Raw genomic sequence first — 17,003 nt, forward strand, 5'->3', positions numbered from 1 at the left:
TATTATAGAGAGGTTCTTTCAAAACAGACTCCCCTGTTGAATGAGTGATACAAACTCCTCACCCTCAACTGGAGTCCATCAACAGAGATCCAGGGCTACCCATAGCAGCTGATGCTACACAGGCACTTTGGAATCCAAGTTTTACTCTTGACACCTAGTAGTTTTCAGCTTGAAACTTCTTTGGCTTTTCTCTCATCCTCACTGAGATGGCTTAGGAGAGACATTCCTCTCACTACCCACAGCTGCACCATGCTGCCTCACTGCGCCTCTCCCCATGGAAGCATGCACAGCTTCACAAGGAGAGAACACTATTTTATCTCCTTCTTCCTCTGCCCCTCCTCTTCATTATCATCTTCTTTGCATCTTCTCCTTGATAAGCTGCTTAATGACTTAGCTGAGAGAAGAATGTTAAAGCCAAGAGAAATCGTGAGATGCAACAAAGATAAGACAGCAGCCCATTTAATTAAGATACTCCCTTCTTGATGGATTCCTCTAAAATAAATGTTTTGAGGTGGATTTTGCTTCTTGTGTGCAAAGAAAAACTGATGAAGGCAAGGATTAGAGATGACATTTGAAAAGAGTTATGTAATTTTTTTGGCTTTTGCACTTAAAATTATTTCAAATAAAATCTCAAGTGTTTCCTGGAACATTTCTGGAAAAAAAGAAAGTTTGGGTTTGACTGGATGATGAAAACATCAGCCATGCTGATAAATCTCAACCTACACTTGGTAGTCTCTAAATTCAGCCCTCCATTAATAACACAATGATTCTACCAATCATTGGAACTATTCACTTGTCTTCAAATGATTTCCTCTCTTGCTAGTTTCTCCATACATTCTAGAAACCTGACACTTGAGTTGATTTTGTTTTAAGATTGCAGTGTACAGATAATTTTACGAGTTTGATTTGTCTTTATTTAACACTCTCGATCTATAAATACTGTTAAGCCCTACAAACTAAAACTTATATCCAAGAAACCAATTTCCACACTCTTCCTTATTTTTATTAGCACCTGGAAGAAAGCAATATGTATGAGCTGTGCACAAGGGACAACACTGTAGTAACAAAGAGTTTGATTTCACAAGCCACAGATACTGCATCTGTGGCTTATTTCATAGTAACATTGACTGGTGTTCTCAAGCAAAAAATAGGTCTCCTCTTCATATGAAATCCTTTTTTCAATAATGAGATCATTTTAAATTACACAAAAATGTTTTTTATAAAATATACCCAGTGGATGCCAAATCATTACTGCCAATATTGGGGTAACTGTCTCATGGTTTTATAAAATTCATAATCCTCATTTCTAAATGCTTAATACTGAACACCAGTTAATACCACCTGCCATATACTTAATATTGGCAATTCTGCAAAAATGTATTAGGATCAAATAATGAAATACTACCTAAAAAAATCTTGTGATGAAGTTTCTCCTTTTGTATACAATTAAAAAAAACACCATTTTATTGGAACTGAAGTGTAATTTGAAGCTACGGACGCAAATAGTATATAACTGAACTGTATCTCTCACTCCATAATGTTAAAAATATGGATGAAGTATTTTTAAGAGAAAGAAGAACAGGTGTACATGTGCCATAGCCCTCCATATGAGAGAAATCATTCAATTAATTTTTTCTCACTTAGCTATCAAATCCATCACCCCCTTCTTCTTTGGTTGATCTACTTTTGGTGTTAAACTCCGTGACTAATGTTAAATTGACAATTTCTCTAAAAGAAGCTAACATTTGAGATGTTACATCACAGCAGATGAACAGCACAACCACTTCTTGTGTGTCAAAGGCATAGGGACAAGGCACTGAGCACTGTATGGAGCAATGAATGCATCAATAGGAAACAGTGTAAACCCATTAAAAGACTTGAGATCGCTTTAAACAGAGAGATCAAATTTCATAAACAACTTGTACCTAACTTATACAAAGAGCTAATGCTCAAATAGGTTTCATGATGCAAAATACACATTGTAGAAGAAAAATGATTTTTAAAAATTCAATGATTTTTTTTAGATTAAGCTCAACAAATTAATCAATATTCATTGTCTTGTGTTTGTTAACTAGTAAGAAGACACATTTACTTCTCTACAATATCTTTCATTTACTTGAAGAACTGAAGCAACCTAACAACTTAATGCTGTTTTCCAGATAACAATCCACACTTGAAATTGCCGTTACCAAAATGTCGTCTTTAAAGAACTGAGATGTTAGACTTTTGCTGAAACCCAAATGTCCAGTCTCTTGAAAAATCAATTCTGCATTGACCTGGAAGGGCTATCTGGGATTCTGATGGAAGTTTACCTTATTCAGGATGATTTCAAGGACAAATCCCTGCCATGATATTTACTCAACGCATTTAATAAGTGAGTTTTCTTAAGTCGTTTAATTTGGGGGTTTCATTCACATGGTCGAAGATGGCAGGATATAGATGGCTCAGTAGGCCTCTTCACTTCTTTTCTCCATGTCCCAACATTTTTCTTGATGGGAAGAAGTTATAAAACAACCCAATAGGAGACCATGAAAATGTGCAGATGCACTGGAACATGATGGGATAGCCCAAGTCCAGTGTTTAATTCTAAACTGCAACATCCCATGATTTTCCACTATTCTGATTTGATATGCACTCTTAACAATCATTTCTAGAACTCCAGAAAACAATATCTGCAGAGGGCTCAGGCAAGGAAGCAGACAAGTGGTATTCTTCCAACCTCACAAAGTTGGCCTCTGTAAAAGGGTACAGAAAACTCTCAGTTAAAAAAGAAGGAGGAGGAGGAGGCAGGGTGAAACTGACATGTGGCTTCTGGCCTCTGGCCTGAAAATCCACAGAAAATTGTGAAGCCTAACAGGCAACCAGTGGCTTGTTCATTATGTTGATTATACTGTTGATTTAGCCAGTTGTGTTTTGTTTTCCTGAATCAGGACTTCTTTGGCAAGTTCACTTGAATTAGCTCTCAAGTTCTCTTTTAATTTGTTAAGCTCAAAGTCATGGAGAATCTTGATAGTCATTAACTTTTCTCTCTTGATTCTCTCCAGAACATCTTTTGGAACATCAGGAATCATCCAGGCCAACAAAAATTTAACTAAAAACACAACGTGCTGGAGGAAAAATAAAAGAAAATCAAGGACATTAGAATTGTCAAATGTTCAGCAGGAAGTTCTTACAAACCACTTTAATCATTCAATAAACTGTGTTCAACACAGAAGTATGAGGAAAAGGCAAAAGATACGGTCGTTGTCCCAGAACTTTCCCAGAAAGACAAACCTTAAGCAAATGAATATATACTAAAATGTGTAATTATAGACATTTAAGTTGATCATGGTTATTGAATATACTTTTTTCTGTACTCACTCCTGAAAACCCAATACATATTTGTAAAGGAATTTTAAAAAATGGTGTAACTCACAAAGACCAAAAAAAAAAAAAAAAAAAGGAGGAAACAGTAGGAATAGATTCCAGAGATGGAAGAAAGCTGGCGCTTAAACTTGCAATTGGTGATATGGTGATGGTAAAAACCAAGAAGACAAAAACCAACTTTATTTTAGATCTTCAATAAATATCAGGAAAGATGGTCTTATGAACTTGGAAAGCATGCATGTGGGTGGAGATGAAAACAAGAGGACTAGCCAAAATTTGGTATAAGGAGGAGCAGGTGAATTTTCAGGACCTCTCTCCCACCTTCATCCAGGTACTACTTCTCTCCAACCTCACCCTGGCAGCAGTTGAGTAATTTACTTTCTGTAGAAATCAAAACAGAAAGCTGTGAACTCAGGAGCACCAGAGACACCAGAGAATGGAGAAGTGGCAGCATTCTGAAAACAGGGCAACTAAGTGAAATTCAGTGAATCCTAAGATCCCTAGTTTTCTCCTGTCTTGCTCAGCTCTCGGAATACAGGTAGCCATAAAATAGCTCAACAGAAAAGAGTTCAGAGGATTTTTCTTTGGGGAGGGTAACCAGTCTGTGAAATTAGAATGGTTGATATCAAAATTTTGTAGGCTTCAAATGAAAAGGTCCCCCTCCCTAACTCGTCACCCTATAGTGAAACCCACCAAGTGACATTCTTCTTGTATGCACACAAAGCTTATAATCAGCTTTCATTTATTCACTCTTAAGTATGAGCAGGTTGGCAAGAATCACCCATTATGTAAGAAAGTCTCTAATGTAAAAGAAAAAGTTTGAAACAGACAAATGGGAACTAAGAGGCAACAGAAATAATGAAGGAACAAAAGAACAGAACAAAAAGACAAAAAATAGGAGACCAACTACTTATAGGAGAGAAATAATAAGAATTTTAAAACAGAAAGCATAACACCTGAGTAACAGAAGTTCCAGAAAGACAGAACAGAGAAAAGAAAGAAAGAATAAAAAATAATAATAATACATACAAGCAAATTTTCTCACCCTGAAGGGTAAGTATGTTTTCAGATTTATAAAGTCCAGCAAAGTGTCCAGAAAAATGAATACTGTCCAATAACAAGAAGCTGTCTTGTAATGTTTCATAGAAGAGGACTAGTGGGAGAATCCTTAAAGCTTATTGATTTAATAAAAGATCAGAAACAAAGACTGGGGAATTGGAATGCTGACATTGAAGCTGACAGAAAATGGTGCAATATTATGTCTCCAAAAATGTCAGGAATACCCGGGGTGCCTGGGTGGCTCAGTTGGTTAAGCAGCCACCTCTTGGTTTCGGCTCAGTCACAATCATGGTCATGAGATAGAGCCCCACGTCAGGCTTCATGTTGTGACAGCACAGCCTGCTTGGGATTCTCTCTCTCCCTCTTTCTCTGCACCTCCCATACGTGCGTGCTCTCTCTTTCTCTTTCTCAAATAATAAATAAATCTTTTAAAAAGTGTCAGGAATACCTAAATAAAGTTGGTTGAAAATTTTTCAGGGAAATAACTTTCAGTCTTCATTTCTATACCACTTAGTCATCTGTGTGGAAAGAAAAGAAATTTTCAATATTCAAGGTCTCAAAAATTGACCACCCATAATTTTCCTCAGAAAATTACTGAAAAATGTACTTCACCTAAATAAGCTAGTAAACCAAGAATGGGAGAAACATAGACTGCAGATAATGTAGCATATAGCATTCAATACAAGAGAAGGTGAAAAGAAGTCCCAGGATGATGGTGAGTCAGAGCTCACCAGATTAAAAACTGGTCATCAGAGCTGGATGATTAAAAACATTAATAAGAATAATAAATAAACAAAACTCAAAAATGAAAAAGAATCCTGGTGCAAATGACCAGACTGAATGGTGAGCTAAACTGATGATGTAAAATATGGGAATGAAACAGTGATAAAGTCATAAAGAACTGAGAGAAAGAGAAGAAAAACATGGGGAGGGATACACATAAGACTGCTCTCTTTTTTATCATGTAGAATCTGTGTCTGCTTGCATTAGACTTGTGTATTATTAGATTTCACAGCAGAGTGAAAAAGTGCCTCACTTTTATTTCTCTCCCTTATTGGCCTTCACATCTTATGATGTAGAACACTCAATATGTAACTTACCCAAATCCCCCCTCTGTATTTGTTCTCTTTGAACGCATGCCTTATATCCATAACAAGAATGGATAATCCACAAAGGGGGAAACATAATACAGCGGACAGAGCAGATGCTTGGGAGTGATATAGCTGGCAATGAAACTCAGCTCCAATATTAGCTGATTATCTTTAAAACCACTGCTAATTCTGCTGAGTCTCAGATTTATTTCTCAAGAGTCACTAATAAAGTCTAACTTACAGGGTTATTATTATAGTGTCTGGAATCACTATATAATAGAAACTCAGTAACATCAATGAGTTCTGTGTCCTTTTATCGACCTTGAGAGAAGAGGCCACATTTTTTCTTTTTTTCTTTTATGTCACCTTGATATCTTCAACAATAGTAGGTGAATAATAGGGCAACCCATTGTACTGAAAATATCCCTAAGTTGCTTTTTAGGACAACAAATACTTCCTTCAAAATAATTTCCTGAGATAATTTTTTGCTGAGCAGACACCTTTAGAAACCTGAAGGCAGAAGACAGACTAGCTGGAATGCAAGTTAAGAAAGGCTTACTTCCATAACAATGATGAAAGTCATCTTGGCAGCAAGGACGTGCCAGTACTGCATATTATGAAAATATTTCTGGTCATGATCAGGTGGATATCTGTAATCCCTGTACCTGAAAAACAGAAGTAAATGCCAAAAAAATTAGGTATGATTTCCAATAGAGACCTAGCATAAATTCTTACTATTTCTCTTAAGAGACATTTTTAATTGACTACAAAAGTCAAGTCATAGGAAGATAACTCCTGTTATGAAATGTTTCTTTTTAGCACAGATAAAAATCATGGCCACATATTACTTGTATCTAGTTTGGTGTAGCAGAAGACACAAGTGAAGCTTCTCACCTGACTTTCAAAGTCAAATTTCTCAAAAGAGTTACCAAAATGATGCTGTCTCTGTTCCCCCTCTTCCTACTCTTTAATGCAGTTCTATGCACCACTTCCCTGAAATGCATTGTCTCCTATCCTTAAACTGAAGAAACACACTAATCCTCATCTTTTTTGATCTTTAAACGGTAGGACTTGACATTGTTGACCATTTCTATTTTTTGAAACTCTATTTTCTTTTGGCTTATTTGACACTGCATTGTTTTTGTTTTTCTTACTATTCTTCTGGACTTTTCTTAGTGCTCAACCTTGGGGGCTCATTGTTTTCTACAAAGTTGCTAGAGATTGATGTTCTTCAAAGATTTAGTCCAACTAGGAAGTGATGAAATCTAGAAAACTGACCCACATCTATGCTCTTAAACAGTATACTATGATTCCTCTATATGCAAATCTAAAATATAACAATGGTTTTGTCTACTGGTCTATCAACATTTTGCTGTTTCTTTGTTGGAATCCCAGATGAAGTAGCTGGCTTAAGGTTTAAGTTAAGTGGGGTGTGTGTGTGTGTGTGTGTGTGTGTGTATGTATAAGTATATATATGTATATATTATATGTATATATATATGTATATACTATATACATATATATGTATACGTTATATATATACACACATATATGTATATATATACATGTATACATGTACGTTATATATATACACATATATATGTATATATACATATATACATGTATACATATGTATATATATTTATATATATATACATTTATGTCATATATATTTATTATATATAATCTTTAAGTCATAGGGTAAAAAGACCCTCACAGTACATGAGACACTGAATGTGGAAATACATTCACAAATCTAATTTCATGCTTCCTACACAGAAGAAACCCTTAAAGTGGGATGTATGGCGAACTTATCATATTATTTCTCCCTTTCTCACTCTCTTTTTAAGGACACATAGTTAAATTCAAGTAGGTTAAATGCATATATAATATGATCATGCTGTATGATCTATAGATACAACATTTTGGGACCAAGATGTATTTGTTGGTCAGAAGTCTTTCCAATAAATTTAAAAAATAAGAAACAATTCAAAATTGATGTCTTTACCCATGATATTCTTTTACTTTTGGACATTCTACTTTTCCAAACCAGATTCATATGATGAGTGAATTCCAAAATTGACGCACTTTACCCAGGATTTTTATTGCCCCAAATAAATCCTTCACATTGTAAGACAGGAAGAAAATGGAGAATTTAAAAAATACATTTAAAAAGCAAAATTAAAAGCTAAGAACGTAAGAGGGAACCTGCAAGTGGTGAAGTCTCGTTTCTCCCAAGGTGCAGTGTGGTTTGGAAAATCAGCTATCAGGAATGTTGACAGGCTGTCATTGACATATCCTTTCATGGGTGCAGTGGCATCCTTTGAGTAGGCATAGTAGTAAACTAAACGGGGAATGATGTCCGAGGTAAATGCAACAATAAAAGCCTAAAGAACAAAGTAAGAGGGAGATTTTGAGCTAACAATTTCATTTTAAGAATATCTGATTTGCATATATCTCAGTTCTATATGGATACAAATGATTAAAATGCCATTACAAATCATGTTAATAAATGAGTCTTTGGCCTAAAACATGAAATAGGCCTTTTAAAGCATATGATTAGTATTCCAAGATTTCACAGCTAGAAAGTGGCTAAGGTGAAAAGTGAACCTAAATGCATCTAGCTCCAAAAACCATGCTCTTTCCACAATGCCTTGTTATTTCTTCCATTTATTTCACAGCATAGTTCTACTGTCCCTAACCAAATTCATTTGGCGGAATCAACTCTGTAAGCTAGGACAGTGTGTGTGCCTGCATCGGTGTGAGTTTGCACACGTGCGCACTATTGGTGGCTGGTGGGAAGCAAAGGAGAGATAGAAGACCATGTGATGGTAAATTGCCCAAAGTTCAGGGTAATTAATCTTAGTATTTAATTCTATAGGAATGGTATTTTCCCATTCTTACCTAAGCTCTGGAATTCCTGTTTCTTTTAGGTTAGGTAAGTCCATTTAAAACCATCTGGCTCTGCCATCTACATTGTTAGTGTAGATGCTTAAAAAAACTTTAGTTAGTTAGTAAGTTAGTTAGTTAGTTAGCTAGTTACTTATGTTTATTTATTTTTGAGAGACAGAGAGAGACAGAGAGAGAGAGAGAGAGAGAGACAAAGCACAAGTGGAGGGCAAAGAGAGAGGGAGACACAGAATGTGAAGCAGGCTCCAGGCTCTGAGCTGTCAGCACAGAGCCTGATGTGGGGCTCGAATTCATGAACCAAGAGATCATGACCTGAGCCCAAGTCTGTCAACTGAGCCACCCAGGTGCCCCTAAAAACTTTTAATATTACTTCTATAGCTACTGGTCCATTCAGGTTTTCTACCACTTACTGAATAAACTTTGGCAGTTTTTATTTTCTAAAAAGGTGACAATTTCAAATAGATTTTATAATTTATTTGAATAAAGGCACATATATAACCATTTCACAATTTTCTTACCTGTATAACTTTTTTCTTGTTTGAGATTGTCAGAGTTTTATATGTCTTTTCAATGAACCAGCTCTTGATTCACATAGGAATTATATTGCTTTTTTAATTTATTTTCTATTTTGATTATTTCTGATTGCATCTCTATAAACTCTTTCCTATTACTTTTTGTTGATTAGTTTTATGTTTTTCTTTAGTTTCTGAAATTATGTGCTCAGCTTATGCTTTCAAGTCTTCTTTTTTAATAATAAAAGCATTCAGGGGTACCTGGGTGGCTCAGGCAGTTAAGTGTCTGACTCTTGACTTTGGCTCAGGTCATGGTGTCATGGTTCAAGAGACTGAGCCTGACATTGGGCTGCACACTGACAGCACAGAGTCTGCTTGGGATTCTCTCTTTCTTCCAATCTCTCTCTGCCCCTCCCCTGCTCACACACATATTCTTTCAATCTCTCTCTCTCAAAATAAACTTAAAAAAATAACAAAAGCATTTATTGCTATGAATTTTTCTGTAACTATAGTTTTAGCTAATTCCTATAGGGTTTCATTTTAATTAAGCTCTCTATAATTTGAATTTTGCCTCCATTTTATACAATAAAGTTTACTTGGGAGTGTGAATGTTAGGTAGATTTTTTAAAATTATCTTTATTATCGACTTCAATTTTTATAACATTATTATATACAAATAAGTGTTATAAAATTTCTGCTTTGGAGAATTTAGTTTCATTATCATTTAAAAAATGTTTTTAATGTTTATTTATTTTTGAGAGACAGAGTATGAGCGGGGGAAGGGCAGAGAGAGAAGGAGACAGAATATGAAGCAGGCTCCAGGCTCTGAGCTGTCAGCACAGAGCCCCATGCAGGGGTGGAACTTGCGAACCGTGAGATCATGACCTGAGCTGAAGTTGGAAACAACCGACTGGGCCACACAGGAGCCCCTCATTATCATTTTTTAATAAGTGCTCCATAAGCAAAACACATTAATGTTTTATATTCTCTATTTGTAGTAGACAACTCCTTGTATAATTAAGCTTTAATTGTGTTATTCAAATCTTTTATGCCATTACATATTTTCTGTCTACTCTGTCACATGCTATGAAACTATATCATGGTATTTTAAGGACAGTGGTTTTACAATTTTCTTTGTATTTCTAAGAGTTTGCATGTCATAAATTTCTCTATGTTGTTCAGTGCATAAAAGTGTAGGGATGGTTTATCATTATGGACTGTCACCATGATGAAAGCAACATAAATACATATTGAGTTAAGCATCATTCACATCTCCCCAACCCCAAGAAAACGAAATAAAATACGAAGCCGTCCAACCAAAATGGGTCCACTTACATTAGTTGCAACAGAAAGGACAGCCATTCCATAAAGAATGTCTTGCCAAACACCTATGCTATGAGCTTTAGCAGCTACCGGTCTCCTGTACTGAGTTGTAAGTTTCCAGGCATCTACTCGGATCTCTATAATATTATTCAAGAGAGCAAGAAGAGGAGCCAAAGGAAAAGAGGCCACAAATAATGTGACAAATCCAAATTGGATAACTGTAGGGAAAAAAAAATAGTGAAGTCATTATTATGAAAGAGAAAAAGGGGAACATTCTGCCCAATACCTCCAACTCCCTCCTTTTAGAGGGATCTACACCAGCAAAACCCTCCAGGCCTCTTTCCATCTGCCTACTCCTTCCTCCTCATTGGAAGCCTAGTGACTTGTTTGCTTACTAGAATAGAAAGGAGAAACTGAGCATGTACAACTCAGTTCTTTCCTGGCTGTTTCTTTTGACATCTGCTTCTCTGAAGAAAGCATCTCCTCTTGTCAGATAAGAGATTCTCTTTATTCTTTTTAAACATAGCCTTTTATTTTGGGCTATGTTTATGCCTATGCTGGCCCAGCCTTTACACTGGTATTGGCACATTAGTGGGGTAATCAAGTTTTTCTATCTTGCTAAATCTGTGAGATCAGGGATAAGGACTGATTCATTTATACGCTTCCAAGAGCCAGCATGTGTTGGGTATATAAACATACTCAACTATAATAAGCCTTATGAATGAATACATTATTTAAGGTTGGTTAAGGTCCTGATCCTCTATACTATCTTGACATCTTTCTAAATAAATTTTATTCTCTTCTCTTTTCTAAGTCTTAAGACTTAGCATCTATGTAAGTTAGCTTCTCTTCCTATTTTTGTTTGCTTCCAACAACGATTAAGGTACAAGAATCCATTCAACTGGCAGTTTGGGCTTCCCGTGAGTGAAAAATGTAATAAGAGAACAGGAATGGCTTTCCACTAAAGGGGAAAAAAAAAAGACTCTTCCACGAGTCCTCTATTTTTAGATGAATCCCAAGTGTTTCTGAATTTCAACTTTTATCACAAAAAATTCTCAAAATAATCAGTCTTGCCATTTACTAAATCTACTGAACACCTCTACTGAACTAAGAGACAGAAAATTCAGAGGAAGTGTTATGTAGAAACAGCTTGAATTTTCTGGGTTCAAATCCCAGGTTTTTACCTAAAATCTTTCAGCCCATAACACAAATTATCCTATCCAAATTTCGGTATCCTCTAAAACAAAATGCAGTGAATAATGACTCCTCTGCAGAACGTTTCAAGATTAGGGATAATGTTCATTAAACAACCAGAATAAACTAACTCTTAGCTGTGTCTCAATAAATGGTAATTAATTTTCTTATGATACCTTGATTTCATTTTTTTAAAATTTCAGTGATAATCCCTAACGCATCTATGCACAAATGCATTTGATACTTACAAATTTAATTAAAAATTACAGCCTCATCACCCCTAAAGCAAGGACTGCCCAATTTTACAGTCAGCTATATGAAACAGACTTCTCTCAATTTGTCTTAAATTTACCTATTTCAACCCAGGTATCATGTGTATGTATCACAGTGGAGAATCAATAACAATTTCAGGTCATTTTTTCATTCTATCATTATGGGATTAGAGAGTAAGTGAAGAATATTATTCCACCAGAGAAGCAGAGAGGGTAACTTGAGAGGAAACACTCAGAGGTTAGAGTGGGAGAGAGCCAAAGCATAAGAGACTCTTAAAAACTGAGAACAAACTGAGGGCTGATGGGAGGTGGGAGGGAGGGGAGGGTGGGTGATGGGTATTGAGGAGGGCACCTGTTGGGATGAACACTGGGTGTTGTATGGAAACCAATTTGACAATAAACTTCATATATTTAAAAAAAAAGAGGGGAAACACTCAAGTAGACTTTATAAGTAGTCCTCAGCAATCATCCTTCCTAAAATTTCACCTCAAAATCTCTTCTCTGTTCAATCCTTAGCATTTTTATGCATTCTTGTATTCAATGTGAGCTTCCCTTGCACAACTGTTTTTAGCCTGCTTCTTTTCAGCCTGAAATAAAGAACTTACCTAAATGTATGTCAGACTCTGGAAACATCTTTCAACTTATTCTCTCTCTGGGCTGTCGGTGTGGCAAACAGGACAGCCATGCAAGCTAATCTGAGATAGGAATTTAAAATTTTTTTTTTTAACGTTTATTTATTTTTGAGACAGAGAGAGACAGAGCATGAACGGGGGAGGGTCAGAGAGAGCGGGAGACACAGAATCGGAAGCAGGCTCCAGGCTCCGAGCCATCAGCCCAGAGCCCGACACAGGGCTCGAACTCATGGACTGCGAGATCGTGACCTGAGCCGAAGTCGGCCACTCAACCGACTAAGCCACCCAGGCGCCCCTGGGATAGGAATTTAAAAGTAATCCATACTTTATGTGGTTCAACAATCTTAATGTTCAATTGATAGGAAAAACATCTCTACCATTGGTGTTTTGAAATTAAACTTCATTCTGCATTCTATTTGGTAAGGATATAAATACTGAACCAATCTTTTCCATATCCATCCATGTGTCTTTTAACCTACCATCCAATAATTTATTGGACACCTACCATGTGCAAGGCAGGAAGAAATATAAAGAGTTGGAAAAACACTTACTCTACTCAACCTGACTCTATGTTTCAAGACAGTGGTTAAAAATTACCTGTTTCTAAGTACTCATAGAACAGCCCAAGAGATCCAAAAGTTTCAAGGTCATGATCCTGCTCCCATCGACTGTATAGCTTTTCGGAATTGGTCCGAGCTTTTCGACGTCTCCACCAATTCAGAACCATACTGTTGGAAGTGATAAAAGTAAATACATGATTAGAATTTAAAAGTAAGGGGTCAGAGAATAAGGGGGTTAGATCTAGAAATTGGCAGTAAGACAGGGTAGGTAACTTAAGATCACAGAGCAAGGAGAGATGACTATAGCTAAAGTTGAAATAAAAATCTAGAGTTCTTTTCATAACACAGGCTGTGGTCAAAGTTCTTTATTGGGGTGATAAAGAAAATAAGACAACCCTGACTCTCCCCTATGAAGATTTGAGTCTTCCAATCTGTGAGCACATTTCTCCCCAAATAATTTTTTTTCCACCAGGATCTGTAGTTTTCAGCATATAAATCCCATATATTTTAAAAATTTGTACCAGTTATTTCATTTTATTTTGGTGCTTACTCTTTCTGTACTGATCGATGATTTTTGCTTCCCATACTTTGATTTTGTGCTCTTTTCTTGCTCAACTACACCTTTCAGTAGTTCTTCCATTGAAGGTCTATAAATGTAAATTCTTGTTTTGATGTCTAAAAGTGTCTTTATTTCACCTGCACTTTATAAAACAGTTAAACTGGTTCTAGAAATCTAAGGTGTGCATTAATTTTACTCCAAATCTTGAAACGACTCTACCGTCCTCTGTATCCAGTGCTATGAGTAAAAAATCTGTTGTCAGTGTAGATGATACTCTTTTTTCTTCTGGAAGATTTTAAGATTGTTTACCTCTCATGTTCTGGAGTTTCACCATAGCATATCTGGGTGTGAATTTAATTTTATTTATCTTACTTCATACTCCGAATTTGTTTTCATTTCTGAAACTCATGTTTTCCTTCAGTTTTGGAAAATTATCAGCAATTACCTAGTCAAAGAATTTTTCCCTCCCACCATTTACCCATTCTCTTTTTTCTGGAACTACTACTAAGTTGATGTGGAAGCCTCCTAATATAGTCTCCTGTCACTTTATTTTTTTAATCTCATTGCCACTCTATTGCCATTTGTATAACGTGGGAGTGTCTCAGTACTATTTTCCAATTCATTAATTCACTCTTCAATTGTGTCCAGTCTGCAATTGATGTCACCTATTGTACTCTTTATTTAAAGTACAATTTTTTTTCATTTATGTATAATTGATTCTTTTTACTGTCAATTTATTCTTATTTCATTTATATGTTTTTATTTAAATTCTTTCCTGATTCTTCTAAATGACAGTATCACTTCCTTTTATGCTTTTAGGCTTTGCCAGAAGCTTCTAGCTAGATAAGTTCACTTTCTAAAACTTGATTTTGTTAGCAGTCTCTGTAGCATTAAATTTTATCATAAGTTATGGAATTTTGGTTTCTGTAGGTTTAATTTTACTTGTTTATTTTTTCTTTTACTTCCTTGTGTGTCTGTCTCCTTTCCTCTCTGTATTTATTCTCCTCTTGTGTTTGGTTTAGGGGTTATCCCCATTCTGCCCTTCAGATCTCAGTTTACAGCTAGGACTTAAAAGAGCAGCTTAGAGTTATTTCCCTGGGGCAATTGGGATGCAGTGCATCAAATACTGTTTGAAAAGATAAGTCTATGTTCTTCCTTTGTCAGCACATGAAATAGAACCCCAGGAGTGCTACAGAACTGTAGGGAGAAGTAGGAGCAGAAGGGGAGGGTGTTTTCAACTTTTTCATAAAGAAGTGAGAATAAACCCAATCCCTAACATCAAGTAGTTACACTGGCCAAGCCCTAGTCCTAAGTGGGGCACTTTAGTCCACTTGACACTATAGGTGTTAACCTTGGCACTGTCATTTCCTAACTGGGAGACCTGCAAGATTACAGGCTTATGTTTCTTTCTCTTTTTATCCATGGAAATTTTCAACTTATATTTGAGATCAACTGTCATTCTGGTTTTCTCTTTTGATAATGTATTCATTATTGCTATGCTTTTGGACCAGGGAGCAATTCCTTCATATACTAAAACTTCATTCATGACCAATTTTTGTGCCTAAGTGTGTCCATGTCACAAAGTTTATTTATTTATTTTGGGGGGGAGGGAGGGAAAAGAGAGAGGGAAAGAGAGAGAGCCCGACATAAGGCTTGAACTCATGAACCATGAAATCATGACCCGAGCAAAAATCAAGAGTGGGACACTTAACTGACTGAGCCACTCAGGTGCCCCTCACATGGATATTTTTAACAGAGTTCAACGTTTAGTAATCTTGAGAAATAATATGTGACATATAGAATAATATACAGAGGATACAATATTTAGATTTCCCAATGGAATCTCCACAGGAGAGAGGGATAATACCTTTCCCTCAACTTCACTCAAGCAATAAAAATCCATATTTAAAAGCCTGTGTTACCTAAATGCATTACTATTGATTAAAAGTGAGTTTTTGTTGTTGTTGTTGTTGACTTAAGCATTTGTTAACAAAGATACCATGATAATCAAAGAATTCCATCTTCTTCCAGAAGAAAGCTCTTATGGTTATTTAGGAAAAACTTGTAAGTCATACATACGGATAAATGGCTTCTTTAATGTTTCCAAAGATCTGTTTCCCAGTCATTATGATGGTCAACTGGGTCGTCAATTCTATTAGACAGCCTCCAGGATCACACTAGTCAGAGGCAAGAAGAAAAAAGAGTGAATGATGAAAGATAGACTTTGGCAAAAAAAAAAAAAAATCTCAAACCAAAAGACTACAACCTAAAGATTTTAATGGGAATGGATATTAAAGGGGTATAAAGAGATATTTAGCTCAACAGTTTCAAGCATGTTCATTAACCAGTTATGAGATAGCTGCATTAGATTCAGATTTCTGGTCTTACTCTTAGAAGATTCTTTATATATTTATATCTGAATCTTTATATTTGGATTGGGGCTGGAAGTTGTTATTTTCTCCACATGATTTAGATACACAACCATGTATGGAAACCACCTACTGGTCTAACTCTGTAACCCATGGTGGAGCCATTTCTGCTATACTTGTGGAACACTGTCATTCATCCTTTGCAGGAAATCTTCAGGAATATAAAACATACTTATCCCATTTTATAGCTCATATTTACTACTAAACAATAGGTACAATATCACTTCTTGCCCAAAAGGAATTGGAAAGTCTATCAGATGACAGGATTGTGAGACCAATACTTTCTGTGGAGAGAGTTGGTGTCTTAGACTTCTCTTCAATCCTGATAAAATCTGAGTTAGTGCTGGACACACAAAAAGTATGTAGTTAATTATTGAGTTACTAAAGCCACAAACCTCTCAAGAGAATTCCTACCTCTTCACTTCTCCACACATTAAACAAATATGTGTATTTTCCGGGATAGCCCACGAACTTCCCTTTAAAGAAAGCTACGTAGAAGCAGGACGAGTAAAAATTTACAAACTGAAACAGGAACATTTTCAAGGTAAGACTGCTCTCATATTCCTGGTAAGTTCGAGGAATTTCTGTTAAGAAATAAAACACCAAGGTTAAATTATGTGCCTTCCTGTTTCTCTTTAAATTCTGTATTCCCTGGTTCAAGTCATATTATTAGTCACATTCTTCAGAGAACCTGTTGAAATGTGACCCACTCTTCATTCTAACAGACCAATATCAAGATTTGTGCTCGGCTTTCTTTTTTTTTTTTTTAATTTTTTTTTTAACACTTATTTATTTTTGAGGCAGAGAGAGACAGAGCATGAACAGGGGAGGGTCAGAGAGAGAGGGAGACACAGAATCTGAAGCAGGCTCCAGGCTTCGAGCTGTCAGCACAGAGCCTGACACAGGGCTCGAACTCACGGACCGTGAGATCATGACCTGGGCCAAAGTTGGACACTTAACCGACTGAGCCACCCAGGCACCCCTTGTGTTCAGCTTTCTATCAGAGACTTTGTATTAATCTAATCACTGGAGAAGCCTAGGAAGCAGTCATTACTTTATTTAGATGGTAAAATACTTGCCTGGAATCACACAGTCA

The 17,003-nt window shown here is 36.1% G+C and overlaps 1 protein-coding gene across 7 annotated transcripts in view; it reads right to left on the reverse strand.

The window, feature by feature from the left end:
- Window positions 1-981: 981 nt before the first annotated feature.
- Window positions 982-17,003, reverse strand: part of ANO5 (anoctamin 5) — an 88,071-nt gene continuing 72,049 nt past the window's right edge. For all 7 annotated transcript variants that reach the window (XM_019456543.2, XM_019456544.2, XM_019456542.2 and 4 more), the window contains 7 exons: window positions 16,322-16,491; window positions 15,558-15,655; window positions 12,957-13,087; window positions 10,274-10,479; window positions 7,725-7,903; window positions 6,076-6,181; window positions 982-3,107 (listed from right to left, as the gene is read on the reverse strand). In XM_019456543.2, coding sequence (XP_019312088.1) covers window positions 2,886-3,107; window positions 6,076-6,181; window positions 7,725-7,903; window positions 10,274-10,479; window positions 12,957-13,087; window positions 15,558-15,655; window positions 16,322-16,491 — 1,112 coding nt within the window. In that variant the 3' untranslated portion in view covers window positions 982-2,885. The remainder of the gene's footprint in view (window positions 3,108-6,075; window positions 6,182-7,724; window positions 7,904-10,273; window positions 10,480-12,956; window positions 13,088-15,557; window positions 15,656-16,321; window positions 16,492-17,003) is intronic.

The sequence above is a fragment of the Panthera pardus genome, unplaced genomic scaffold (assembly GCF_024362965.1).
Source record: "Panthera pardus isolate Hobbes unplaced genomic scaffold, ASM2436296v1 HiC_scaffold_12, whole genome shotgun sequence".
NCBI lineage: Eukaryota > Metazoa > Chordata > Mammalia > Carnivora > Felidae > Panthera > Panthera pardus.